This window comes from Megalobrama amblycephala, linkage group LG13 (assembly GCF_018812025.1).
Source record: "Megalobrama amblycephala isolate DHTTF-2021 linkage group LG13, ASM1881202v1, whole genome shotgun sequence".
Lineage (NCBI taxonomy): Eukaryota > Metazoa > Chordata > Actinopteri > Cypriniformes > Xenocyprididae > Megalobrama > Megalobrama amblycephala.
In genome coordinates, this window is record NC_063056.1 from 24,838,708 (window position 1) to 24,866,597 (window position 27,890).

General features: G+C 36.0%; 4 protein-coding genes across 8 annotated transcripts; 3 read left to right on the forward strand and 1 right to left on the reverse strand.

Annotated features, from left to right (window-relative positions):
• The first annotated feature begins 72 nt into the window (after positions 1-72).
• fbxo32 (F-box protein 32) lies at positions 73-7,231 on the forward strand. Its single transcript, XM_048153013.1, has 9 exons — positions 73-330; positions 966-1,075; positions 1,161-1,210; positions 1,300-1,392; positions 3,691-3,784; positions 4,442-4,626; positions 5,376-5,558; positions 6,110-6,253; positions 6,368-7,231. Exons 1-9 carry the CDS (start codon positions 209-211, stop codon positions 6,455-6,457), a joined length of 1,071 nt encoding a protein of 356 aa, XP_048008970.1. The 5' UTR covers positions 73-208; the 3' UTR covers positions 6,458-7,231.
• Positions 7,232-9,208: 1,977 nt separating this feature from the next.
• Positions 9,209-14,669, reverse strand: prelid3a (PRELI domain containing 3A). Of its 2 annotated transcripts, XM_048152769.1 has the most exons (7): positions 14,494-14,668; positions 13,506-13,674; positions 12,203-12,292; positions 12,001-12,071; positions 11,737-11,839; positions 11,233-11,308; positions 9,210-10,916 (listed from the first exon to the last, which is right to left on the reverse strand). In XM_048152769.1, exons 1-6 carry the CDS (start codon positions 14,523-14,525, stop codon positions 11,237-11,239), a joined length of 537 nt encoding a protein of 178 aa, XP_048008726.1. In that variant the 5' UTR covers positions 14,526-14,668; the 3' UTR covers positions 9,210-10,916; positions 11,233-11,236. The 2 variants fall into 2 exon arrangements, with proteins under 2 accessions (XP_048008725.1, XP_048008726.1); XM_048152768.1 differs by having other exon boundaries at positions 9,209-11,308; positions 14,494-14,669.
• Positions 9,431-17,909, forward strand: si:dkey-29h14.10. 4 transcript variants are annotated; one of them, XM_048152767.1, is made up of 5 exons: positions 9,431-9,564; positions 15,928-16,191; positions 16,287-16,337; positions 16,647-16,781; positions 17,047-17,909. In XM_048152767.1, the coding sequence occupies exons 2-5, from the start codon at positions 15,969-15,971 to the stop codon at positions 17,241-17,243; spliced, it is 606 nt and encodes a 201-aa protein (XP_048008724.1). In that variant the 5' UTR covers positions 9,431-9,564; positions 15,928-15,968; the 3' UTR covers positions 17,244-17,909. The 4 variants fall into 4 exon arrangements, with proteins under 4 accessions (XP_048008724.1, XP_048008721.1, XP_048008723.1 ...); XM_048152764.1 differs by lacking the exon at positions 9,431-9,564 and adding an exon at positions 9,685-9,801; XM_048152766.1 differs by lacking the exon at positions 9,431-9,564 and adding an exon at positions 13,704-13,882.
• A 497-nt stretch (positions 17,910-18,406) lies between these two features.
• tbc1d31 (TBC1 domain family, member 31) lies at positions 18,407-27,648 on the forward strand. The gene is made up of 22 exons (XM_048152762.1): positions 18,407-18,747; positions 18,832-18,978; positions 19,081-19,196; positions 19,275-19,453; positions 19,922-20,073; positions 20,154-20,313; positions 20,755-20,955; positions 21,396-21,563; positions 21,709-21,788; positions 21,901-22,047; positions 22,143-22,276; positions 22,397-22,530; positions 22,645-22,824; positions 23,494-23,726; positions 23,826-23,978; positions 24,079-24,214; positions 24,925-25,017; positions 25,304-25,444; positions 25,593-25,787; positions 26,048-26,201; positions 27,088-27,198; positions 27,305-27,648. Exons 1-22 carry the CDS (start codon positions 18,665-18,667, stop codon positions 27,448-27,450), a joined length of 3,243 nt encoding a protein of 1,080 aa, XP_048008719.1. The 5' UTR covers positions 18,407-18,664; the 3' UTR covers positions 27,451-27,648.
• Positions 27,649-27,890: the final 242 nt, after the last annotated feature.

Here is a 27,890-nt window from a genome sequence, read left to right on the forward strand (position 1 = left end):
AGAACGCGGTCCAAAAGGGGCGGGACCAGGAACATTTCCGGATTCTCCTCCTGACAATATAAATACAGCTGCGCACTTTTATCATCAGAGACGCGTTCACAGCATTATTTAACGTAGCAGCCAACACGCGAGAAAATCACTTTAACAACTTCTCAAGTTTAACACTAGCAAGTTTTCTTTCGTTATATCTGGTTTTCGTATCTTGACAATGCCGTTTCTTGGACAAGACTGGCGGTCTCCTGGTCAAAGCTGGGTGAAAACGGAGGACGGCTGGAAAAAAACGACGAAAGATGAAAACGAGACGAATAACAATGTTTCAGAACGGAAGAGGTCAGTGTTTAATGGTTCCGCTTTTACATTTTAAGCCTTTGATCTAATATTTTCCGTTGTCCCCCACTAATAGCATCATGAAACAAATGGCGTAGTTTACTGCAGACGCAAGGTCTGCGTCAAATTGATAAACATTAGTATTTCTTATTCAGCGGAAAATTATTGACAGCAGATTCACTTGTACCATGGCTTAAGATTTTTTTATTTATTTTTTTATTGTATACGATTTTTTATATTAATATTTTTATGTATTTTATATACTTTAATATTATTTTATTTAATAATGTGTGTAAATAGGCTACATTTTAGAAAGACCGAAAATGCGTATAAATAAATCATTTAAGTGACGTTATTGATGGAGATAATTATAGCACTGCAGTAAATAGTTGTTGTAAACATAAAACGCCTTTGTGTTTACTCATCATCTGTTAATCACCTTTCTATTAATACAACAGGTCATATGATGGAACTATTTACTTGTTTTTAAAACTGTTGCTGTAGGTACAGACAAGAAATTGGTTTAGGGCCTACATATTTGCATATTTATAGTGACCATATGTTGTATAATTCCCCATTATGGTGGTGCTAAACTATGAAAAAATGCATGTGGGTTGACAACTTCACTCTTCTTTCAGCTACTGCAAGGAAGAACATGACAAGGAGAATTTGATCCTCAGCATTAATTATGATGTGGCTGCAAAGAAGCGAAAGAAGGACTTGCTCAACAACAACACAAAGATTCCCTGTAAGCCTCATCGCTGTATCTTTATGAAATTTGAAATGCAACGAGTCTGTTACTGCAAATAACGTGATTTATTTCTTCATTGCAGATTTTCACAAAGACAAATGGATTTACGTCCACAAAGGAAGCACCAAAGAGGTAAGGCCTGGTAATCATCTCCTGCAGTACGTTAGAAGAGGCTTCTGTGTGAATAAGTAGTAAACTAACTCCTCTTTCATCTTACGCAGCGTCATGGATATTGTACTCTGGGAGAAGCATTTAATCGCTTGGATTTCTGCAGTGCCATCAAAGACACCAGGCGATTCAATTATGTCGTACGGGTGAGTTTCTGCCCGTCTATTTGTGGCAGGGCACGCGGTGACAATAGCTAGGCTCAGTCTCTGAAGAAGAAAGGGTTAACAAGTCTTGGGCTCTGGGTATCTGCCTCTGTCTTCATTCTTATCATCGCACACCAGACAAGAGGGCCTCTGGGGCAGTTTCATAGCAAATACACAGTTTGTGCTTGTGTGTACATATCTGTGTGTGTTTGATGTAATTGTTTCTTGTAATGGAAAAACAAGAGTCTTAAATTCAAGTTAGCCATTACTCCTCTGCTGTAAGGTCACTAATGACTGGACGTTCTTCTTGATTTACTTGTTCCACTGATGAAAGCAAAGGTCATCAGCTAAGAGCAGATAAACACAGGTCGGTGTGATGTTGAGGTCACTGTCACACAGTGTCCTAACAGACAGCTGAGGTTGAGAAAGCTTATGAAACCGGAACGGAAAGTCAAGTGACTTAGGTGGCCATTAACTCCCCCCTCACAGGCCCTTCTCTCTATCTGTCTGCATTGTGACCCTGAATTCTGATCCGATCACCTGACTCCACTGTGGTATAGAGTCAGCTATGATGAGCTTAAGGTGCTGGTAAATTGGGTCATGAATCCTTGCAATGAATCCATGAATCCTTCAGAAGACAGGTAAACACAGGATCAGGATCAAGTTGTTTACTTGAACTTTTTAGCTAAGGTCACTAAAATTCACTTCAGTGCATCATATGTGTATCGTTTACTTTTCTAGACATTTCCAGGGACTATTGAGACACAGTAGTGTCAGGTTTATCTTGCAGTCTCTCTCCTGGTGTTGCGTTAGAGCTCAGTTACAGAGATCAGGTTTAGTAGGGATGGAAAAACAGACCTATGAGGCTACTTATGACAAACAAACAGTGGGTCACACTTCGTGTACTTATGCACTATGCCGTTTTGAAGTATAAATGGTGTAAGTAGTGTGTTCACACTGACAATTCCAAATAGAAAGAATGCTCTTTAAATACCCGGATGATGCTCTTAGTTAACTGAAAAAATGAAGTGTGGACACTTTATGCTCTCAACTGTCGCAGCTTTAATTACGTAGCAGAGAGGGAGGGGCTAACAGACGCCAATGTTGAATGACAAAATAACCTTATGAAACTCATACACTACACGGTTGAGTACATAGTGTATAGTGCGTCATTTGGAACGTAACTAAAGACCACTATAACCTCGCAATAGCATAGTATGTCATATCACTGTCAATAATCGGAATGAATTTATCTTTGATATTGACAACTGTGTAATACAAACAGGTTTTGCCTGTACACTAAGCTGGTAAATTTAAGCCAATGATATTATTTAATGAGAAGTCAGGGTTTTTTGTGACTTTTAAAAAAAAAAAAAAAATACACCATTCAAAATGCTGGGGTTAGTAAGGTGCATTTAATAATAATGATAATAATACTTTTATTCAGCAAAGATGCAGTAAAATATTAAAAAGTAACAGTAAAGACATTTCTAATGTTACAAAATATTAATATTTCAAATAAAATGCCTTTCTTTTGAACTTCTTTTTCATCAAATAATCCTGAAAGATGTATCCCGGTTTCCAAATTGTCTTTTAAGCAGCACAACTGTTTTCAACATTGATAATAATAAGAAATGTTTCTTGAGCAGCAAATCAGCACATTAGAATGATTTCTGAAGGATCATGTGACGCTGAAGACTGGAGTAATGGCTGCTTTGCCATCACAGGAATGAATTACAATTAAAATTTAAAATACAGTATATTCAAATCCCCAAACTGTCATGCTCCACATAAAGACACTTGGAGCATCTTTCATCAGGGGCTCGCTGTAGGGGAGGGGGGGAGAGTGACAATGCTCACATGTTGCTGGGTCGAGTGTGGGTCAGTGTTGCTCCATGATGTGGATTGTGCTAATATTAAATGCCAGTCATGCCAACAGCCTTTTGAGAACACAACTCTGCTCTCACTATCTGCTCTTGGCTGTCCTGACTTTTGAAAATGAACTTGGTGTTGGAATCTACTCTTGTCAAACTGATTGCATGCATATAACCTGCACAAACAGTAAAACTGTCCAACTGAAGCATTTGAAGGAATGGTTACCTGCTTTTGTCTGAACTTCAAAACAACAACACTGCAGCAACAGACACAAGCCAGAGTGCATGTGTGAGGGGAGAGAGCGTCCCATTTCTAAGCCCTTTGTTTTTGCCAAAGCTGAAGAGAGTGGAATATAACAGTCTGTAAGTAATGTTGGAACACACAGTCTCTTAGTCTGACCTCTCAAATTTATGTCTAACATTTCAGCTGCTGGAGCTGATCGCCAAGTCCCAACTGCCTTCGCTGAGTGGAGTGGCACAGAAAAACTACATGAACATTCTGGAAAGGGTTGTGCAGAAAGGTAAGCTTTCTTGCTAGCATCTCACGACTTCACCGTCTCATTTGCAAAACTATTAGCCAATGTGAAACATCAACAATGTCTGTTTACATTACATGTTTGCAAAGTCTCTGATTATTTACTCCGAGGCTTGTACCGAAATTCACTTGTGGTTAATAAGAAATAAAAACGAGGCGAAATCTGTCTTAACAGAACAGCTGTTTATTCTGTCGTCTGCAAACTTTTACAACAAAATTAGTTTGGTGGGCTTGGCTAGTAGCTCATAGCTGAATGGAAATGTCATAATTGCCTGCACTGGAAAGAGCAACAAGCCTCCGAGAGCAAACCGGAATCTCAACCGTATTGTAAACCAAAAGTCATCTCAGCTAAACAAAGGTGCAGGTTGTTATGGGAAACTAAACTGCTCACTTGTAGGCTATGTCATACCCAAACAATTTTATTAATTTACCTGTTACTCTTCAGTTTATGATATAAATGTATTTGTAATGCCTTAATCTTAACTGAAAGGTATTCTATTTTGAAATGTGTGTTATTAAAGCATCTGGCATGAACTTAAAGTATCCTGTAACACACACCAGATCCTGTCAACACTGTTGCACCCTTGTTGTTGTGTGTCCTTGAACTTTTAGTTACTAACTAAACATTTGCACTCTTTGTCAGTTCTTGAGGATCAGCAAAATGTTCGACCGATTAAAGAACTTCTGCAGACGCTATATGCGTCACTGTGCAGTCTGGTTCAGGACATGGGCAAGTCTGTCCTGGTGGGCAACATCAACATCTGGGTGCACCGCATGGAGAACATACTACAGTGGCAACAGCAGCTTGACAATATTCAGATCAACAGGGTGAGTGTAAAAGCTCCAGATATAGCAAAAGTAAAACTCACTTTTTTTATTGAGGTTAAAGGTGTATTTCACCTAAAATGTTGTTTATTTACCCTCATTTGGTTTCAAACCTGTATGACATTCATTCTTCAGTGGAACACAAAAGGAGGAATATAGCAGAATGTTTTAGCTGCTCTTTTCTGTATAATTAAAATAGATGGGAACCAGGGGCTATGAAAAAAAAAAAAAAAAAAAAAAGCAACATAAAGGCACCATAAATATAGTCCATATTACCAATGGACTAAAACTTGAGTTTTCTGAAGCCATACATTAACTTTGTTAGTGGAACAGCCTGAGATTTCAATAAAAATGTCTTGACATCCTTGGTTACTACTTACTGTCATCTGTATGGAAAAGAGCAGCTTAGACAACTACCATAAATATCTCCTTTTGTGTTCCATGGAGAAAATTTTCATTTCATTTTTAATAATTTTAATACGTCATCTTAAACAACTACTTAATTAGAAATGCTGCCTTGGCAGATTTTATGCAAGATTTTCAAGATTTCTAATAATTTTATTTTATTTGTTTTATTTAAATTTAAATTTCATTCAATTTTTAGTTAACAATAACATTGATTAAAAAAAAAGCTACAAAAGTGTGATGGCATACAGAACATACTTAATATTGTTTAACTTAACAAACAAATTCTTGAGATTATTCAGATCATGAAGGTAAATAGAGACTCTGTTCTTCTTTCATTTGTCCAGCCTACAAACACGGGGATGACATTCCTTGATCTGCCGGCTAGCTTACAGCTGAATATCATGCACCGTCTTTCAGACGGACGAGATCTGGTTAGCCTGGGTCAAGTATGCCCTGACCTAAGTGTGCTGACAGAAGATCGGCTGTTGTGGAAGAAACTCTGCCAGTATCACTTCGCAGACAGACAGGTACATGTTTGTCACATGCCTAAGATATAAACAGTCACATAAATATGCAAGATTCAACTGGACCTTAAAGTGTTAGTTCACCCAAAAATAAAAAAGTTGTCATCAAATACTCACCCTTATATCATTCTAAACCTGTAAGACTTTTGTTCATCTTCGAAACACAAATGAAGATTTTAAATGAAATCTGAGTGATTTCTATCCTTCTCTTGATAGTCCACACAACTACCACTTTGATGCTTCAAAAAGTTCATAAAGCGATTGTAAAACTAATCCATATGAATTCAAATTTTCCAAAGAGACACGATTGCTTTGTGATGAACAGATTGAATTGAGGCTTGTGTGGACTGTCAAGGAAATTACAGAAATCTCTCAGATTTCATTAAAATATCTTTATTTGTGTACCGAAGATGAATGTAAGTCTTGTAAAGTGAGTAAATGATGACAGAAGTTTTATTTTTGGGTGAACTACCCCTTTAAATCTGCTAATGAATTCCATTACTTGACATACAAACACTATATTTGGTTTAAGTAATATGCTGTGTTCTTCACAGATCCGCAAGCGCCTAATGGTGTCAGATAAAGGACAATTGGAATGGAAAAAGATGTACTTTAAGCTGTGCCGGTGCTACCCTCACAAAGAACAGTACACTGACACATTACAGTTCTGCACACATTGCCACATCCTGTTCTGGAAGGTGACTACATTTATTTCTAGCTTTGAACATTTTATTTGAAAATATATCAACCTCTTTTTTTCCATTTATGGTAATTTTATGGCAATAACATTTTTTTTTTTCTGTTCACTTCAGGATACGGACCATCCTTGCACTGCCAATAACCCAGAGAGCTGCTGCAAGCCTGTGTCTCCACAGGGTTTCATCAACCTTTTCAAATTCTAGGGGGCGCTGATTTGCTGCCATGTACATAGTGTCAATAGTGCAAAGGATTCCTGGATGACTTGAGGCAGGGAAAAGATGGGGTGGCATTAGAAGCAAGTGTCATAATGTTTTGTGGAGAAGTTTGGAAACTGAATGTACCTGAGAAATATGCAAGATGAGAAACTAAAAAGCTGTGTTGGCGGAAAATATGCTCCATTTATTTAAAAAGGATTTATTTATATTTATTTAGCATGGATCTTGTTTACTCAAAGAAAAGTTACATTAAGGGTTAGAAAAAGGATATTTAAAATGATCCTACATGCATAAAAAGTTGCCCTTGTGCTGTCAGGATGCCCTGGTTTCTTCTGTGAATGTAATATAGGTTTGATTTTTGGCAACACAAACATTTATTGTTTGAGTTTCAGATAGCATATTGGTGCTTTAGCGAGTGCATGCAATGGGAATGTTTACCAAAATGGCCTCAACACTGGTGTGCAATACTTTTTGTTTGTTTTTTTTCTAAGTACTTTTTTCCACTTTTATACATTTGATATTTTCAGTGGTTTGCGATTTAAACATGCTTGTTTTTCTAAACAATAAATACATGATTATGTTGTAAGCTGTTGTGAAGCATTAACTCATCCAAGGTGCCTTATTGTGAGTGGTCAAAAGCAACTTTAAAAGATGTTTGTCATTCATTTGCAGATGGTTCTTTCTGAATAAAACTTCTGAATGGTATTAATTCAGATTTATATGTGAATCGATTAATAAAATATTTGTATAGATTTACAATAATTCATCAACTCTTGCATGGTTTATTTTTTTCTCTGTTTACTATATTATTTTAGGTTTTGGAATACCAGACATTTAATGTAAAGGAATATATATATATATATATATATATATATATATATATATATATATATATATAGCCTATGTACACACACACACAAGTCAAAGTTGATGAAATAAACCACAACCACATCTAGCATTGCCTTGCAAGATTTTTAGTGCCATCTTGTGTACAAGTTTTTTTTTATATATATATATATATATATGTCTGGTGGTGACTGGTTTTGCTAAACCATAGATGTGGTCTACAAATATTTGTAATATTATGTTCTTGAATTTACTTAAAGCAACTATGTTCAATGACTGCATCACACGCACAAAGCACTAAATCTGCACTAAAAATTTATAAATATTTTTTTGATTAGTTTTGTTGTTGAATTATGCATTCATACTTTGACATTAGAATCTCATGATATATTGTGCTCTCCTATGGATCATATAGATATCAACCAATTTTATGCAGCATAGTTACAAGACTGTAACAAGACATTATCAACAGTAAACAGCATAATTAGCAAATACTAACCCTTAACTCATGGAATCTGTATCCACTGTGCATATTTTGTGTATTCAAATAAATATACATCACAGAAAAACAAATCAAAAATCAAAATTTTCTAAAATTGTTTTATTTCTTGAAATGCAATAAATTCCACATCCTCCACACACAGAAAACAAAAACAAAACAAAAAACAGGGTTTGGGATAGGATTAAAAGAACAAATGGCATTTATGATACTTTATTAGTATATTATGCATGACTTATTTGCCTCCTTGCCAAATAAAAACATGTAACAAAATTAAATGAGAAAACTATATGCACCACTTATGAAGTCTGTGTAGACTTTCTGAAAAAAATGAAAATTGGCATTAATTACTCACTCTCATGTCGTTCCAAACACGTAAGCTATTCGTTCATCATCAGAAAACATGAAGATTTTTTAATTTAATCTAAGAGCTTAATATCCCTTCATTGACAGCCTACGCAACTACCACTTTCAAGCCCCAGAAAGGTAGTGAGATCATTAAAGTAATCCATGTGACTCCAGTGGTTTAACCTCAATTTTAGGAAGTGATGCGAGTGCTATGTTTGCTGGAAAAAACAACCTGATCTCGCAGCAATTCGTACGTATTTTATGAGGTGCCTAATTCGTACATTTTTTGCTAAATTTTACGAGTTGGCAAATTCGTATGAATTTGTACGAATGACCTACCCCTAACCCCCCCTAACCCCCTAAACCTACCCTTCACTGGGGTTTAGACAAATCATATGAATAGAGTGCCTCAGGGATGACGCATTTTTGTAGGCAAAACCCAGAAGCGAGTTAGCATTTTTGGACTTCCGGTTTCAACACCGTAAAGTCTATGGGTTTTTTGAATGGGATTTTGCTAAATCGCCTGAAATAAGGTCTGTGGTTAACAAAGCCTCTAAATACTTTCACGTTTTGATCTATGATATAAAACACACCAGTTATAACCCACTTGTGATTTTTTAAACTTTTACTGTGTCTTAAAATCGGCAGTTGCTAACAAATTGCTAAAAGGGACTACTTCCTTTGGCGGGGACTTTAGACGTCATCATTAAAAACGGGACATTTGGACAGCATTTCTCATGAAAAAGTGGATAAGTATTCATACACAGCGCAGATCATAATCAGCGAGCATGTTTGTAACTAAAGTTGTTTTTTTAAATACAGTTTGAGGAAGCTTGGTGGTGACGATGTTGATCCGCGACCATGGTGTGCTGTAGTCCGTTTATAGCCTACTGTTAGCCTTTTATATCTGACGACTTTATTTAGGCTTCAAAATCTATAAATGTTGTGTTCACTTGTAAAGATTATCTTGATAGACAAAACGTGTAAGTGTCATAACCCTTTGTTAAACACAGAACTTATTTTCTGCGATTTTCCAAAAGTCTATGGGAAAAATGCATAGGCTTTCAATCGAGGGAACTCGTGCGCCGCTAACTTCCGGGTTGGCCTACAAAAACACGTCATCCCTGGGGTACTCTATTCGTATGAGTAGCGTCGTACAAATTAGCCACCTCGTACTGGTTGTGAGATAGCATTGGAGAAAAACATAACTTACCACTTTATTTACAGAATATTAATCTCCAACGCGCGTTCACGCAACAATGTCTGCTCTCGCACATTTGGGTCTGCTCTCCCTTCAACGCAACACACGTGCGTCGTGATGCTCTCATGAACGTGCGTTAGGGATTAATATTTTGTAAATAAAGTGAACGAAATTCGTACGGGTTTGGGACGACGAGGCTGAGTAAGTAAAGACAGAATTTTCATTTTTGAGTGAACTAACCCTTTAATTAACTTTCTCTTTAACAAAATCATTGCTGAAGACATTAAAAATAGATTCCTGAAACTCATCTGGGATTTCTAGGTGACTCGATTACAAACGTATAAGTTTGTTTACTTCTGCTTGGGTAGTGTTTCATCACTGGGGAAGAAATGCTGACATGTTTTTTTTTTCCAGCAGAGGAGTTTTACGCAATGTCAAGTAGGTAATTTCATTTTTCTTATAGCCTGGATCTCATAGTCATAGTCTATCCTATGACTAATGAAAATAATTGTTTGTTAACAGTGACACTGAATGATAATTTCATTTGAATAAATAGAAAACAATGTATTTAAAGAAATATTTAAAGAGGTCAAAATTATACAATAACAAGGCAGTCTTGTCAAGTAAAAAAAAAAAATGTAAAAATGGTAGGACAAACAAAAAAGAAAAGAAAAAATAAACCAAAAAAAGATGTTCGCTGTCTTCTGCAATCTATTTACAAAAAGTTTTTCTTAGATTTTTTCAACTGTCTCGCCAATAGGTGGCTCCATAAGACCTTAACAATTGTAGTTATACTTTGATAAGCATTGTTTTTAAATTATGTTGAATTTGTTACACTGAACTGTTAAAGAAAATAAACGGTTAATAATTTACTAAACATAAACAAAATAAAGCAAACATGCTCTTTGTATTGAACCACAGAAGTATTATAAGAATAAAATAATAAAAATAAATAATTTTTTAACATGAACCATAAATGAGCATTTGTTCATATCATTAAATAAATTAAAAGCCTCCCAAATGGGTTGACAATATGTTCACAATGTCTTAATTATGAAGCAGCATAAACGTCTTTTAAATATACTTTTTTTAGAGTAAACATTACAAAATGACTTTTGATAAGTTATATACCTATCCTACAAGATTTAAATAGGTTAATTACACTCTAGGACTACCCATGCAAACTTTCTGAAGCAAACAACTAAATTAACTGATATTCCCCTTAATCACATGATAAAAAAAATTAAGAACACTGCAAAAATTTCATTCACTTTCTAAATATTCTGAAATTTAAGGTTCTTAATTACAACTGAACATCCAGTTTGTTATGGCATTAAAAGAACTCTAAAACAAGAGGTAGTCAGTGCAGTGCATACATATTATGTAGCGACATTCAAAACTCTGTACAGTTCTGTCTGTAATAGTGCAATTTTATGTGCATAAATGAGCACATTTGACTACCTTTGTGTACAAACATCAACACAAAGAAAGGTGGGGCAAAGTCAGGCAGGCCAGATGTGGTTTCAGAGCTGGTGAAAGTTCATTCATGGGCTCTGAAAACGCAAATGAAACTAACATAAAATAAATAAATAAAGTATATGTATATTTTAGACAATTATGCTTCAGCTCGTCTCATCATGAAACAGACCTTAAATAAATAAATAATGTATAATTTTAAAACATCTATGCCTCAGTATGAAAAAAATAAAGAAATAAATAATGTAAATAAATATGTATGCATATTACAAACATGTAGCCTCACCTGCTTATTAAACAAGTTATTAAAAAGCCTTTAGTACCAATGCATATGATAAAACATGTCATGTCTGGTTTGTACCATCCAAAAACAGGTGCTACGCGAAACATTACCTGTTCAACACAGGTCACACAAAGGAACATTTTCCCTTTCAGAGTTTTGAATGATCCATTCAATGGCGTCCCATCCCTATGACAAAAATAGAGCTTATCAGGTTCATACTTTATTTAGAGACTTATATAATGCTTATAATACCTCATGTATGCTATATAAAATAATCTCAAGCAGTTTTTCATTGTTTGCCAAAGACATGAAACTATAAATGAAACTACTTCTCCTTTTTTTTTAAAAAGGAAAAAAACATCCACAAAAAACAACAGGGTTTGCTAGATAGGGACAAAACCACATTACTTGTGCTTTTAAGTTGCTTATTTTTGGACCTTCTTTGATTGCGTCACCGGGAAAATAGGAACTAATAAGTTCCCATTTATGCAGAAAATAGCAAACTTTGATCAAGGATTCGTAATGCATGATACAGCATAATGTTGAGAGGGACATTCCATGGATATTTGGTCAAATTATTATTTTTCATTATATTGTACAGAACAATGATTTACCTTTCTTGCATTAGCTGACATGGATAGAGCCATCAGTCCCTCAAGGTAGCTGCTCAAACTGACCCCCTTCACTGTGATGATAGCCTCTTGTGTTAATACAGTGCTGCAAAAATAAAGCAAGCTCAGAAAATCTTGTTAACAGTTTGTTTTAACAGATTTTTAGATTACTATCTATTTGTATGGTTCACAATTGTGCATAGATATGCAGATATTACAATTAACAAAATAATTAAGTAAAATATGATCATGACTGAATTTACTTACATCTCTGGATTTTCTGGATGAGGCCTGTAGACAAGCCTTTCGTCGACAGATATTAAATTTGTTAGGGTTATCTGAAGGAGAAAAGGAATTTCTTTAGTACAGCTTAAAATTAAGATTTCATGTCTTATAGATAAAAACACTTTCTATTAATAAAAAAATCTGATTAGATTTGTGTTTCTCTAAATGGTAAACAAAGACTCACGTTTGTTGAGCAAAGCTCCATTTTTTTTTCTTCTGGGTCCACAATGGAATGTTCTTGTACATACGTGGTGGTTCGATTTGTCCCTAAAATCTAAGGAAAAAAAATTAAGATCTTTATAAAGCAGTGGTTCTCAATCTGGGAGCCTCAGCAAACTTCCAGGATTATGTCAAAACATTTGAAATAATCCAAAACAATTAAAATCTACATATTTCTTATTTCAATTCACCCCCTAAGCAACATTTTTTTATATATGTATTTGAAAAACTAGGGTTCCTATGGTCTTGAAAACTGGATATATGAGTTAGCCTACTTTTAGAAGTGTAATTTCAGGAATAAATCATGTAAATTAATCAATATCTTATAACTCTATGGGCATTTTTATAATGAATATGCATTTTCTAGTTATGCCAAGCACTAAAATATTTTATCAGGCAGAAATTGTAAGTAAAAGTCTTTATCCTTAATCTTTATTTAGTAAATCACAAACAACTGGAAAAGTCTTAGAGTCTTTGAATACTGTTTTGGACAATGGATGGCCTTGAAGTCAAAAAATTTGGGAACCACTGTTATATACAATACAGTTTCATAATGCTAAACTGATAAATATGTTTTAAAAGTACACAATGAAACAAAATTCAGTCAATACATCATCGATCCTTCCAGAATGTGTTTTTGTCTTACCCTAATTCACTATGGTAAGCCTATTATAAGTGTTAATATTTTAGACCGGGAGATGGCACAGGTGAGTAAGGTATTTTATTGAACAGACAAATTGCCATATGAAGCTCTTGAGCAGAGATCATTGTAAAGCATTATCTATTGTGAAGGGTCATTTCATTATGGGTTGTTGTAGCGCTGTGCTGTAATTTATTTTCAAGGAAATACCTCGTCTATTAATGAGTATAGCTACAGTAATGTCTTCAGCTAGTCAGCTTGAGATCCTTTCCCTCTAAACTGGCTATATCCCTAGCCTAGTATTTAATATTTTATGAGCAATAGGATAACCATATTCATCAGCAGTCGCACAGAGCCAAAGCAAAACCAAAACAACGTTCTTCTGCAAAATGCATGCAGTTTTGTTTTTTTTAACCACTATATAGAGGGCCAAAAGTTACATAGTGTACCTTTAATTGCATGTTTTAGATGTAAAATATAAAAATTTAAGGTGTAATATATGTAAATATATACAATACAAGGAGCTTTAACCGTTTTCACATTTTCATCATCTTTAACAACATATTTTATGTCCACATAACCCAATAGACATGTAATACATTCAGCACTGTGAAGCATATCATCTAACCGCTTTGACAATCCCTGGAAGACCCCACTCTGTGCTGAGGAGCCGATGACTGTGTAGACGTCCATGTGTGTCCAAGTTCCTATTAAGAACGTCAACTCCAACAACACTAGGGTTCATTGGATTGGGGTACTTCCTCATTGCTGCTTTGATCACAGTCTCCCATGGGTAGCTGTATGAATACAGACAAAAACTCATGACAATAGCTCACATTGGCTTAAGAGGAACATCACTGTACTCTGATCTCATCAGCAAACCACATTCAAGGTACATTTAGCTTAAATATGAAGCAGGAAATATTTTTTGCCAGTGTAGTCCATCCTATTATCAACAAAGAGCATCACGTCCATAACAAGAGAGGCTGGGATCTGAAAATAAAGGTTTGTTTGAGATTAATTTTCTCATAATGAATCATTTTGGAGTGAAACTAATGACTGCGTTTAAAAAAAAAAGAAACTAGAAAATATACTGGTTTTACACAATTCAGTTTTGGGGGTGTGATGAATCCTGCTGAGGGGAAAAAAATACTTTAGTTTGGTGGTTTTAGCTGGTTTAAGATGTTCTTCTCAGCTTTAAATCTAAATCCAACAAACACACCAATTCGACAGGGAAATATACCAACAGAGAATATTTGAAATTTAGAGAGGAAAAGTTCATTTTCGCAAATAAAAAATATGTAACTACATTTATGAGTTTTGCTAGTAACAGGCGTGATGAGAAACAGTGAGTTGTGCAGTAACGACAATGCGCATCATTGTAACAGACCACTAGGCCCAAATGAATGAATATTAGCAACTAATGCTCAGATTTGTGTTATGTGCAAGAATAAATTGTTTAAAAGCTATAAATCGAGAAATGTCCAAAGGACGAGAGCTACTCTGTAAGCCGATCCCAGCTGCACTAAAGGGAATCGAGATGCAAATCATGACAGAGAGGATGCTGGAATCTGTGCATGCGAGCGCTGCATTCGTCCTAAACGCAAATTCTTTACCTGAATATGTGCTCCGTGCTCCAAATCTTCATTTTTACGACAATTTGAATGTGCTTCCAAACGACGGTGGACTGTAGATCTCATATATTCATATTTTCACGCTCTGCTCCCATTATACCGGCTCTGAGATGACCCTCATAATCAAGTGCAGCGGAACCTCCCTGTTATAACAGCAACTACCAATAGAGATCAAGCTTTGTGACGCTTGTAGACGGCTTGATGTACATCACTGTTGCGCTACAAACGTGCAAAAGTGACTTTATGTTTCATAAATAACGTGGTTCATTTAAGCACTCGGCTATAGTAACTTAGTTGCAAATTAAAATAGGCTAGATTATTGACTCTCTTTTTCTTTTCATTTGATTGAAAAATACATGCAGTGTGTTAGTGCCGCTAAATTGCTTTCAGTCAAGAAATTTAAAAATTAAAACTTTTGTCTTGTATGTTGCTGTTGTTGTTCGCATGACATTAAAATCCGTGGTTAACCAGAATGACACACGAGGGGAAATTCATGTCTGGAAATTACATTCGTAACGCGCATGCGCATTGACACCTACGTATATCAACGACAGCTGCAGTTTCGTTTTCACATGCCTTCAGAACCACTTTACCTTATGATACTTAGCATTGTTTGTTATTACTAATAGATGGAGAGCACGGTTGATATATCCTCTGGTAAGTTTATAGCCCACATCTTGTTCTGTCACTTAGGCCTATGTTTTTGTTTGTTTGTTTTTTGAAAATAGTAAAGAATACGACTAGGAAGCGCAGCAAATCACTGTAGCTATCTGTCAGCTGTAAACGATGCAAAAGTTTAACAGTTATTGCTATATGCACAGATAAAAAAATGTTTACTCTCAACCTGTTAGTTTTTTGTAATGATACAGCTCTCCTAAATGTAAACGCTTCGAATATGTTATGTTATTTTCCGAATTTATTGTTTTTATCAAATATTTATGATGCAGTTTTTTTATATATTAAAAAAAAGCATTTAGAGCAACTTTATTTTATGAACATATTTTAATCTTTTATGAACATGAAAATTACTGTTACACTTTATCTAACATGTTAAGTTCAAAGCAAATGAGTTTGAGCTGAAGTCCAACTTTTTACAATAAAGGTTCTTTACTGGCATCTGTGGTTCCATGAAGAACATCCAACTTTTCCATTATACAAATTGTTCTTTATTATGGAAAAAGGTTCTTTTAGATTTTTAAAATGCTCTTCACGCTGAGAAAAAAAAAAAAAAGGTTCACTGACAGGTTCTTTGAAGAAACAAAATTGGTTCTGTTATGGCATTGCTGTGAAAACCAAATTTTGGAACCTTTATTTTTAAGTGTATGCATCCAATTTATTGGGCGTATTACATTATTTTTGTTGTTTTTGAAGCTTCTTGTGATTTAAACTATTCTCTCTCATTCTCTTTCTCAACAGATAAACAATTAAAGCAATATTTGGGCTTTCTCAGTAAGTGTATGACTGGGAATTTAGTTCAAAAGATGTCCAACTACTTGTACCGATCCCGCACAATCACGGCGTATGAATCACAGGTTATCACATCGCAGGCCACGGACATGCAGAAATCCTCCAAGATGATGCAGATTGTCATTAAAAAAGGTCAAAGTGCATGCGGCTCATTCCTCAGATGCCTCGGAATTTGTGATCCGGGGTTGTATGAGAAAGTTACAGGATATCCAGGTTGGACAATCTATCAAATCTCTTGAAATAGATCTATGCCAGTGTCTGAATTTATTATTCATTCTTTTGTTTTTCTTTCATTTCTTGTCATTCAGCACAATTTAGTCTTGAGGACCATCAACATATAGAGGAAATTCCTTTCTCAGGTAGATATTTTTGAATATTTTGCCTCACAAGTGATGTACATTGTCATAGACTGTTTTTTCTTTGCCTTGTTGTTTTAGGAAGTACCAGGGTAGTGAAATTATTTAGCAGTTCCTGTTCAGTAGTTTGATCACCTTACTTCCTGTTGTTGTCTTGTTTATGTCTGATTACCTCACACACTTGAAAACCACACACTTCTCGAAAGTGTGAATGAGTAAGCGCTTTGTTTTGCTGTCCCACATCCATTTGATGCAATGTGTTGTGTGGTTACTCATATTAATGTCTTTTGTTTTTTGTCTTTTCTTTAACAGAAAAAGTGCAATTTAAACCTTGTATCATAAACATACAAAACTCTTCCCTGACCAACTGCATTATTGGGAACAACAATAGACAATGCATTACCTGTGACCAGCATTCTTTGCTTGCTCAGAATGATGCAATCAACGGTAAGAGCTCTACAGCAGGAAATATAGGTCAAGTTCTTCTAGCATTATAGACATTATTGTTTTTTATACATTTATGTTAAATGGAATTGTACAACATAACCTATATAAACTTTTAGTACAGTTATTTGTATAATTCTCTTTTTTGCTTTTAATACAATGTACATTTATCATGTTTTTATTTTATTTTGTTTTTTAAACAGAGTTATGAGAATGACTTTTTGGTGAATTTGTGATTTGAAGTTAATTTTTTTTATTTTACAAACAGTGGATGAAATGGGAGACACTCAGAGCCATGATGACCTGATCCCAGTGCAGGACACAATAAGTGGCAACAGCATACACATGGAGAGATCCACCATAGAGTATGTCATTATAGGGGATGACAATAGTATGACCGTCAGTGAGTGTTTGAACTCGGAGGTTGAGGAGGATACAGAGACCGAGCCTGATGCGATCGGTTAAAAGATGTGAAATAGCGACCAGGAGGGAAGACCCAGTGGGTGGATGGGGGTGGCCGGGCCAGGCCCCCTCGTGGCGCTGACGCTCAGCTTACTCGGCCTGACCTATGATTGTACACTGAAAGCATAATAAATGCTTTCGATTGACCAGTGCTCAGGTGCTGATCTGATGCTGCCAAACGCACTGATATGTTATCCTTTATCATGGATTTTTCTAAACTGATGTGCCTTGAAGTGGCCATTATATTTGATGCTGCCTTGATTGCTACTGAATATGACTGTTACTGACTGTTTCTCATGTTTTAATGGGTATATTAATATTTATTTGTTCAACGGAAATGTTTTAAAATAAATTTGTTGACTGACATTTCAATATTTTTTTATGCAGTCTTTTTTATAAGCTTTTCATTAATTTGTTAACTAAACATTTATTGACATTAGGATGGATGTTCTCCTGATGTTTCAATAGTTATTCTGTAATAACTTCTCAGTGTATTCCTGTAGTTCTGGTGAATTTTTCTTGTGGGAATGGCTAATGATTTTATTTATGTTACTAGGTGATAAAGTCTGAGGTACTGTACATAGGCATTTTATATGAAGAAGGCATGTAGCTGACACATATATGACTTTGGAGTAAAATTTTGAAATAAATGTATTTGAAATAAAGCAATCACCACAGTCTCCCTTATTGATTTAGGTGTCAAGACCAAAATGTCTATTACAAAAGCCCTTCTTAAGATATATTTAATTCATTGTAGGGTAAAGAAATTGCAGACATGTTGTCTGAAAGACTTCTGTGATTGTTTTCAGAATTAATGGAGGTATATGCACTCTAAATAAATGTCTTTTAAAGATATTTACTTAAATTGCAACAGGGGGGAAAAAATCACTGACCTCTATGAATTAAATAAATATTGTAAAAAGGATAATTATTTAGAGTGCAGACCTTATTTAATTTTACAGTAAATTTATTTAGAAATGTGTATTTTATAGATATTCTGTATTTCAAATTACCATTGCAAAATATAAAATTATGATATGCATTACTAAATTGCTAATCCAGGTAATTGCTCAGATTTAGAACATTTTGATATATATACTTTTATTTTGTTCATCGTGTAAGGTCACGTGACATTTCCTTAAAACGACTTCAATACCCATAATGCCAACATGTGTTTACATGCGTCACTTCCTCTAACTGAAACGCGTCTTGCTGCTCGGTTCTTTATTCCGATTCTCTAACAAACACTGGCATAACCGTTTTTTGTCATTATTACTGTCAATCTCGATATGAGATTAAGGTTTAATAACGAGTATGACAGGCAGTCATTAACAAATTTATGAAAATAATTTGCAGTCATTGAATTTCCCGCTGTGATGCCTGTGTGAGGCGGGAGGCTGTTTGCTGGAGAAGTTGGAGAGTCGATGCTAAACATGCAAGTTACAGATATTGGGTCCAGAGAAGATGGGAAAATATGGCACAGAAAATTAGCATCAGCGAAATATGGGTAAGTTTGACATAAGCAGCTTGGAGCAAACTTTTTATACAATGAGAAGAGATTCATTTATGCATGTAACGTATGTATTTCCAGCGTCTTGGCCACTGTGATCCGAAACGCGTCTGGTCGTCAAACCAAGACGGTTCGATTCCTGCAAGTGGCTTTCGACACCACAGGAGAGTCGTTTCTTGCTGGTGATCATCATGGCAATATTTATGTGTTTGACATTAGCAGAAACAGGTATATATTTTCCCTGTAAGTTTTCATAAGTGTTCTGTTCTGTTTATGTATCATAAGACGTTCACTGTACTTTCCTACATATCTTACTTCATCGTTTGGCAGATTCAAGCTGGTCCAGAAAACAGGCCAAGCATGCACTGCTTTAGCTTTCAACTTGAGAAGAACCACAGAGTACCTGGTTGCTCTTGCTGATTACTCCATTAAGTGCTTTGACAAAGGTAAGACATTATAATTTTGTCACATAGAACTGCAAATGTTTAACCGTTCTTCTAACAAGCATAATCTACTGTTTCCAGACACCAGACAGCTAGTGAGCTGGATGCGGGGTCACGAGGGTGCCGTTTCTTCCCTGTCCATCCACAGTTCAGGCAGCTATGCCATCAGCACTTCTTCTGATACTGCTCAGCTCTGGAACCTTGACACCTTCCAGAGAAAAAGGAAGCTTAATGTTCGTCAATCAGTTGGCATACAAAAGGTTAGACCTCAATTATCTGTACTTGAAGCATTAGTTCACCCAAAAATTAAAAAGCTTGCTTGATGCGTGAGAACCATTGAGGCTCCGTTTCCTATATTTGAGTGCTCTATGTATGTTTGCTGATTAATATGTGATTAAAAGCCTAAATTAAATTATATACTGTGTGTATATATATATATATATATATATATATACTTAATTTATATGGTTGTCTTTTACGATCTTTTTATGAAGCATCAGAGTTTTGGGTTGAACAGACTTTCAATGGAGGGACAGAAACCTCTCAGGTTTCATTAAAAATATCTTCATTTGTGTTTTGAAGATAAATGAAAGTCTTTTGGACTTGGAAACTGATGATAGTGAGTAATTTGATGACAGAATTTTCATTTTTGGGTGAATTATCCCTTTAAGCATTATATTATAGTAACAGCTCTCCATCAGTCCCTTATTCCTTTGTGTTTGTTGTAGGTTTTCTTTCTCCCACACAGCAACTCCATTCTCAGCTGTTTTAGTGACGACTCCATTTTTGCTTGGGAGAGCGACACACTTTTTTGCAAGTATCAGCTGCCTGTTCCACAGGATGGGCCCAGAATCCACTACAGGACATATGCTGTTACACAGTAAGGCTGTTACACTTAGACCGTAAAACTGATGAAGCACAGACTGGCGTGTTGTATGTAATCATTTTGTTTCTTTGTAGAGATGGGAAAACACTTGCTGCGGCTGGACGCTCCAATTTAGTCCACTTGTGGTGTCTGGACAGTCGACAGCTCTTGAGAGTAATTCAGATGCCTCCAAAAGTCAAGACAGTACGATATCTAGATTTCCTGGTGGATAGTTTTGATGGTGGATCCAACCAGGTACTGCTCAGTAGTCTGCAACCTTAAAAAGCTTTTACGTCATGCATTATAATTTACTTTATTACTAAACGCAGTGTTTCCCATACATTGATTTATTTGTGGCGGCCCGCCACAATATCAACATTGACCGCCACAAATAGATTTCAGTGCTTCCCATTCATTAATTAAACTGTGGCGGGGGACCGAGGTCCACCCACCACAGTTTCACAAAATCCTGTGGGAAACACTGAAACATAGTTATTATTAACTATATGCTCAATTTACTGTTTAATATGGAATCATTTTGGTTCGACTTCAACATATTGTGCTCTTGTTCCAGAGAAATTCTTGTTCTTCTTAGCAATGAGAAGAATAACTACTGAACTTAACTTGAAATGTTCACCTCTATGATCCAGTTTTTAAGGTTGTGGAAATAATCATACTGTAATGTTCTGTCCTCAGACTCTGGGCATTTTGAGCCAAGATGGGGTAATGCGCTTTATCAACATTCAGTCATGCAAGCAGCTCTTTGAAATAGGGTCCCACGAGGATGCCATCACCTCGGCAAGTATTTGTCCTAAAGGCCACCATATTGTTGCTGTGATGGACAGCGGTGCTCTTAAAATCTATGATGTACGAAGTCTTACCCCAGAAATCAGTAAGGTAAATTCTTATTTATTTGTTATTAATTAATAATTATTTATTATTTATTTGTTTTTGTAAATGATAAATGTAGGCTAAAGGTGTGTATGTGTATATATATATATATATATATATATATATATATATATATATATGTGCATGTAAAGGCAGGTGTCCCAAAACTTTTGGCAATATAGTGTGTATATATATGTATATATATAAATTCTAAAGGATCATGCTAGAAATTTTAAATTGTAATAATATTTCATAATATTACTGGTTTAACTGTATTTTGATTAAATAAATGCAGCCTTGGTGAACATGAGAGACTTACTTTTCAAAAAATAAAAAACTTTCCAAATTCAAACTTTTGAATGCTAGTAGTGTAATATATTTGTGTTAAAAATAATATATCATTTTTTACTCCTCAAAACACTAATCACAAGTGGTTGTTTGTGTAGCCTCCCCAGCCTTTGTTGAAACAGGTCACTAGAGGCAACATCAACGTGGGATTGTGTTCAAAAATGAAGGTGCACACTGGGGCAGGTCAGCGTCCTGTGAAAACGTCAGGACGCAGAATATCGTCTAAAGTTTTACACCCTGCTGTTTCTACACTGGATGACAAAGAGGTGCTGTTTTTATTCAGCTTATTAAATGTTATTAAATTGAGGGGTTGGGGGCCTGTGACACCTTCTGTATTGCCTTTTCAAGACATTCTACTACTCCAACTTATGACCCGATTATAATCATATCTAATTATTCTGTTTTGTGTAGAATGATTTGCCTAATGGCCTTAACAAGAAAAGACTACAAGCATTACTAAGATCATTTGGAGAGTACCCAGCCAAATACAGGTAACGTAATAAATGTGTCCCGCTAAAGCAATGACATTTGGTTGATTTAATGTGTTGCTGTAGTGTGCGTCTCTGGTTTATTTGTGTGTGTGTGTATTTGTTTTTCCTGCAGGATGTTTATTTGGCGTTCTCTATTGCATCTACCTGAGAACCATGCAGCTTTCAGCAGTCTGACTGACAAAGGCCTGCACTCAGCATACATGTGCCTTCAGGAGCGGTACCCCATCAAAAGCCACAAACTACAGAGAGGCCTACAGAGGTGGACACAGTGTCAATCAATTGATTATTTAATTTTACACATATAGATTTGCCAACCATAATGTTATATTTGTCCTTTCATTTTTGACCTGGCAGAGTGCTGTCTGCTCTTGCTCACTGGGCTGCTGTCTTTGGCGAGACTGATTATCTCCCCCTGCTGGCCTTCCCATTTGTCAAGCTGTTCCAGAACAATCCACTGATCTGCTTTGAAGTAGTGGCCACCGTCATTGGTAGGTAGTGTAAGACAGTAGTGTGGTGTTGGGTGATGTGCACTGGTCTCTTTGGCAGTGATTCAATTATTCACTCCGTAGCTGAGAGACGTTTAAGTGTCTTGGATTGCTCTTTTGCAGTGAACTGGTGCCAACACTGGTTTGAGTATTTTCCCAACCCTCCGCTTAATGTGCTGAGCCTGGCTGAGAATGTGCTGGCCCATCATGATAAAGAGCTGCTTCAGCATTTTGTTGCCTGTGGTGTTACCTCACAGGTAAAAGACGTTGACACAAGTGTTTATATGACATAGACTTTGACTTTCAAATAATTTTATCTTGAGGCCAAAGATGATGAAGCAAATGCCCTACACACTGCTTTTGCTCTCCAGTTGTATGTGTGGCCCCTTCTTGAGACCCTGTTCTCTGAGGTTCTGATGAGAGAAGAGTGGCTAAAACTGTTTGACAACGTTTTCTCAAATCATCCCTCGTTCCTTCTAATGGCTGTGGTTGCTTATGTCACCTGCTGCAGAGCACCTCTACTGCTTTGTACTGATAAGAAGGACTTTGAGGTATAACGTTAGACATTTTTACAATGTTTTTATGCTCACCACCCATTTGAATGAAATTTATGAAGAACAAATTTAGAGTTTATCCCATTCAGGAGTTCTATATATATATAAAAAGTGAAGTGACAGTAAAGACAGTGATCAGAAGTGACAGCAAAGACATTTATAATGTTACAAAAAATCTGTTTCAAATAAATGCTGTTCTTTTGAACTTTCTGTTTATCAAAGTATCCTGAAAAAGTTATCATAGTTTTCACAAAAATATTGAACTGTTTTTAACATTGATAATAATAAACGTTTCTTGAGCACCAAATCAGCATATTAGAATGCTTTCTGAAGGATCATGTGACACTGAAGACTGGTGAAAATTCAGCTTTGCCATCACAGGAATACATTATATTTTAAAATGCATTCAAATTGAAAACAGTTATTTTAAATTGCAATCATATTTCACAATATTTCAGTTTTTACTGTATTTTTTTTATCTAATAATTGCAGCCTTGGTGAGCATAAAAGAATTCTTTCAAAAATATTACAAAATCTTTCTGACCCCAATCTTTTGAACAGTAATGTGTGTAAATATACTTATTAAATCTATTATTATTATTATTTATAACAAATGCAAACATTACATGCATTTCATTTATTTTGTTGAAATCTTCCCCAATGTAGTACTTTTTCCATCATCGGAATAGCTTGGACATCGGTGCTATGCTGAAGGAAACCTATCGGTTGATGGACAGCACCCCTCCAGATGTCCATCCTAGCTCTGCGCTGAGTGACTTTGAACCTCTGACACAGGGGCAGTACCCCATTTTCAACAAATACCCCACCTTCATAGTGGAGTACCAGTCCCAAGAACGTGAGAGGATCCGGCAACAAGAAGTGGAATATCTAAGGGAGAGGTGCAAAATTTTATTCAGTTGTAATAGTGATATGGCTGGAGTATTTCATACTTGGCGCACCTTTTACAACAAGGTTTCTGCTTACGTTTGTCTTTATAGACAGGAAGTTCAGCAGCTGCATGCTGAAGCGGTCAGACAGCAGGCTGAGTTTGAGGCCTGGTACAAACAGCAGGAGCTGCTACTGCAAGGAGAGGAGCAACGGAGAAGGATTCTACAAGAAGAGGAGAGTAAACTTGCACAGCAAAGAGCCAGGTCAATTTCCCTCCATATGTAGGATGTCTCACTATTGACTTAATTTAATTTTGCAGTTTCTCACATACAAAACTCACTTGACATAACTTGATGTGCTCAGATTGGCTGCTATGAAGCGTGAGCTGAAGGTGAAGGAACTCAATCTGATTGATTCTGCTAGAAGACGTTTTCTTAAGCACCAGCAGGATCAGCGCAGAATACAGCTCAAGAGACTTGATGACGAGATTCAGAGAAAGGTTGTTTGTTTTGTACTCGTGTGTTGCCACTTTACTTTTGATTATGTAACTGAAACAATCATATTACACTTTGGTTCAAAAGATTTTTTTTAAAGCTGCATTTACTTGATCAAAAATACAGTAAAAAAGTAATATTGTGAAATATTATTACAGTTTAAAATAACTGTTTTCTATTTTAGTACATTTTAAAATGTAAATTATTCCTGTGATGTCAAAGCTGAATTTTCAGCATCATTACTCCAGTCTTCGGTGTCACATGATCCTTCAGGAATAATTCCAATATGCTGATTTGCTGCTGAAGAAACATTTCATTTTAGTATCAATGTTGAAACCTGTTGAGCTGCTTAATATTTTTGTGGAAACCACAATACTTTTTTCAGGATTCTTCAGGATTCTTTGAATAGGAAAGTTAGAATAGGAAGTTAGAAAGAACAGCATTTATTTGAAGAAACAATCTTTACTGCCACTTTTGATCAATTTAATGCTTCCTTGCTGAATAAAAGTATTATTATTATTATTATTATTATTATTATTATTTTTTTTTTTTTTCAAATAAAAAAATCTAGAACTTTTAAATGGTATTGTATGTTTAACAAAGTCTCTGTCAGACAAGTAAATGTATTTTGAGAAGTTTTAAGTATAATTTAGAAAGGCCAGGTTGTGTAAATATTTTTTTGGCAGGTTCTTTACATGTTTATTGTTGTACTTAGATGGCTCTGCGAGATCAGGAAACGGCAGCCACTGTTCAAGATATAGAAGTGAGACAAATGGAACTGGATGCCCAGAGACAACTGTTCGAACAGGTTGGCCACTATAAAAACTTTTTTTTTTTTTTTTTTTTTGAAAAATTGATGCACTAGGAATGTCCAATCTTCCTTCTGGATGGCCATCTTCATGCAGAGTTTAGCTCCAACCTGCCCCAACACACCTACCTTGAAATGTATAGTAATCCTGAAGACCTTGATTAGCTGGTTTAGGTGTCTTTAATTAGGGTTGGAATTTAACAGGAAGGTGGCCCTCTGTGAGCAGGTTTGGACATTCCTGAGATGTGCATATCCAAAGTTGATCATGATATGTTTGGCCTACTAGCAACTGGCTAAAGAGCAAGAGCGAGTGAGTCAAGAGGTGAGAGCAGAAGTGGATACGAGGAGACGCAGAGCTGAATTAGATGACTGTACATTTCAAAACCTCATTCAGACAGATGAAGACATCAGTCAGAAAAGCAAAAAGGTATGTCTCGCTACAGTTTCCACGAAGTGTATATGATTATCTTTGTCAGACATCTAACTCCACCCTTCTCCTGTTTCCTGTCTGCATTTCCTTTTTTTCTTTAACAGACTTGTGATGAAACTAATTATGAGAATTCAAACTCTTTCAGATGCTGGAAGAGTCTCTGGCAGAGGTGGGACAGATGGAAGTGGATGCTGATTGGCAGGCCGAGGTTATCAAGCGATTGAAAAAAGCAGAGCAGAGGCAAGAGAAGCAAAGAGAGCGACTTGTGAACCTCAGCAAACAAACATGTGCTAAAGAGGATGAAATAGTCCAGCTGATGCTGGAAGTGGAGGGAAAGCAGGTGAGAATTTACATGTTACAGTTAATGTAGTGATGTATGAAGCACAGCTCACTTTCAAGCCAAATTGCTTTCTGTTGGTCATCCGCATGATCAACCCTCACACAAATTCCTGATCGTGTGGATTCCTATGGAAATGACTGGATTTTCCCAGTGAAAATTGATTTTGTTTAACGTAACAAATACACAAGATTCATAAGAAATGTAATTCAATTTCAATACAACATAAGACAGCCCAATGACATTATTTTGGTATGTCTCAGTGGGATGATGTAGTAGCTAAACAAGCTGAACTGGAGGAGGAAAGACGGGCGGCCGCCACTGTTAACGCCCAGCGGAGGTCACTTATCTCTCAGGAAACAGAAGAGACTGAGCAACATCATGGAAAACTGCAGAAGAGTCTAGAGGATTCACTAAGTGAGTTAAGACAAAGACCTCTCCCAAAATGTAATAAAGGATTTATGATATGGTTACAGTTTTTCTTCCTTCTGAGGATCTAATCCGTTTAAAGTGCCCCCTATTATGCTATTTTAAAAGTTACTCATTTTGTTTTAGAGGTACAATTGGTTTACACGCATCCAAAGTCAAAAAACACTTTCATTTTCTCATATTGTAGCGTCACCTCTTTTCTCACAGTTTCTGAAACACTTTGATAAAGGACTCAGTCTCTCTAAACCCCTTCTTTCCCAGAGCTTCCTCTGCTCTGATTGGTCAGTTGGTAACCACTACTATGTGTGCCGGAAATGAAACGGCCATTACATCTGAATTTCAGCTCTGGAGGCTTCCTCAGCTCTAGTATACACATTGATACGAACAGTAAGAATGCAATCAATCTCATCCTTTTAAAGTACATGAAGTGGACAGCATCTTGTCAACATGTCGACAGCACAAACCAAACACCTCCAGGCATCAGCTACAACTACAGTGTTTGAGGGCAGGGCAAAATAAACTGCCAGCTAATGAATACAATAGGCTGGCATTATGCAAATTTGTTACAAACCTATGTAGGTTCATTCAAGAAGTAAGACTGGAATTACTGATGACTTGTTTCAGACAGTTGTTCTTTCTTTTGGGAGACGGTAGCTCCATTTATTGTGCACTTTGATCTTTGAAACTTTGCAGACCTTTTACATTCACAAACAGCTAATAGATAATATCTGAAAAAGCAATAATGGGGCACTTTAAATAATAGTCTGTTAAACTTTACACATGCTAACATGAGGTAATTGAGTTATCTAGGGGTTGGTTTTCACCCCTTTAGGTGTACTGTGTGTTTATGGAGATTATTTCTGTGTGATTGTAGATCGTCAGAAGGAAAAGAGATTCCGATCTCCCCGCTCATCCAGAGGCCTTCTGCACAAGCCCCAGAGTGAGACCACCAACATTTCCTTGAACACTCAATCAGATGATTGCTGTGAGTATTATTAGTATAAACTGGGAGCTACACTGTCATAACCAAACATAATGAAATAATAAAGTGGTAAGCGATAAAAGCTGTCTCTTTGTGCGCCGCAATTTAGTTTCTTTAGACCGTGGCCGAGGGGAGCTCGACTCTAAGGAAAGGGAGCTGATGCAGGAAATCAGAGAACTAAGGACGAAATTAGCTGCCAGGGCCAGAGCGACTGACTTCATCTCACCCTCAACCAGCTCCATACACTCTCACTGATCACAGTGACCACCAACACAGGGCCAATGTGTGTGAGACCAGGCGCACATTAAAGAAGAGCTGAAAGAAAATGATCTTAGACGACATGAGAATACTGCACAGCTTATTGACGCTAATCTTTGCTTTTAATATTTTGTAAATGTCTTTTTTTTTTTTTTTCATATTTTTTTATGGTGAATGTCATTTGTATCATCTTTTTCATTGTTTTTGTATTTAAAAATGAGAAAATGTCTTTAGAATTTTAATAAAAATGTAATTAAATAGTTTAACCATTTCTAAGAGTATTCATTTACTTTTCATTTTCTGTGTAAACGTGGAAAAACCTATGTTTGTTCCAGATAATGTAATAAATGTTATGTTTTAATATTTAATTCATATTTTATTGAGGTAAAGCACTATTTGGGGTGGGTAAGTCTCTTATGCTTAAAGGGTTAGTTCAC

Coding starts and splice junctions, on each gene's coding strand:
- prelid3a (XM_048152768.1), bottom strand. CDS start 14,525: ATGAAGATTTGGAGCACGGAGCACATATTCAG. Junction 11,840..12,000: donor CATCCAGAAAATCCAGAGAT/GTAAGTAAATTC, acceptor TTATTTTTGCAG/CACTGTATTAACACAAGAGG. Junction 11,309..11,736: donor TGTCAGCTAATGCAAGAAAG/GTAAATCATTGT, acceptor TTTTTGTCATAG/GGATGGGACGCCATTGAATG.
- fbxo32 (XM_048153013.1), top strand. CDS start 209: ATGCCGTTTCTTGGACAAGACTGGCGGTCTCCTGGTCAAAGCTGGGTG. Junction 1,211..1,299: donor ACAAAGGAAGCACCAAAGAG/GTAAGGCCTGGT, acceptor CATCTTACGCAG/CGTCATGGATATTGTACTCT. Junction 4,627..5,375: donor ACAATATTCAGATCAACAGG/GTGAGTGTAAAA, acceptor TCATTTGTCCAG/CCTACAAACACGGGGATGAC.
- tbc1d31 (XM_048152762.1), top strand. CDS start 18,665: ATGCTAAACATGCAAGTTACAGATATTGGGTCCAGAGAAGATGGGAAA. Junction 18,748..18,831: donor TTAGCATCAGCGAAATATGG/GTAAGTTTGACA, acceptor ATGTATTTCCAG/CGTCTTGGCCACTGTGATCC. Junction 23,727..23,825: donor GTGGAATATCTAAGGGAGAG/GTGCAAAATTTT, acceptor TTGTCTTTATAG/ACAGGAAGTTCAGCAGCTGC.
- si:dkey-29h14.10 (XM_048152764.1), top strand. CDS start 9,753: ATGCTGACATGTTTTTTTTTTCCAGCAGAGGAGTTTTACGCAATGTCA. Junction 16,192..16,286: donor GAAAGTTACAGGATATCCAG/GTTGGACAATCT, acceptor CTTGTCATTCAG/CACAATTTAGTCTTGAGGAC. Junction 16,782..17,046: donor TCAGAATGATGCAATCAACG/GTAAGAGCTCTA, acceptor TTTTACAAACAG/TGGATGAAATGGGAGACACT.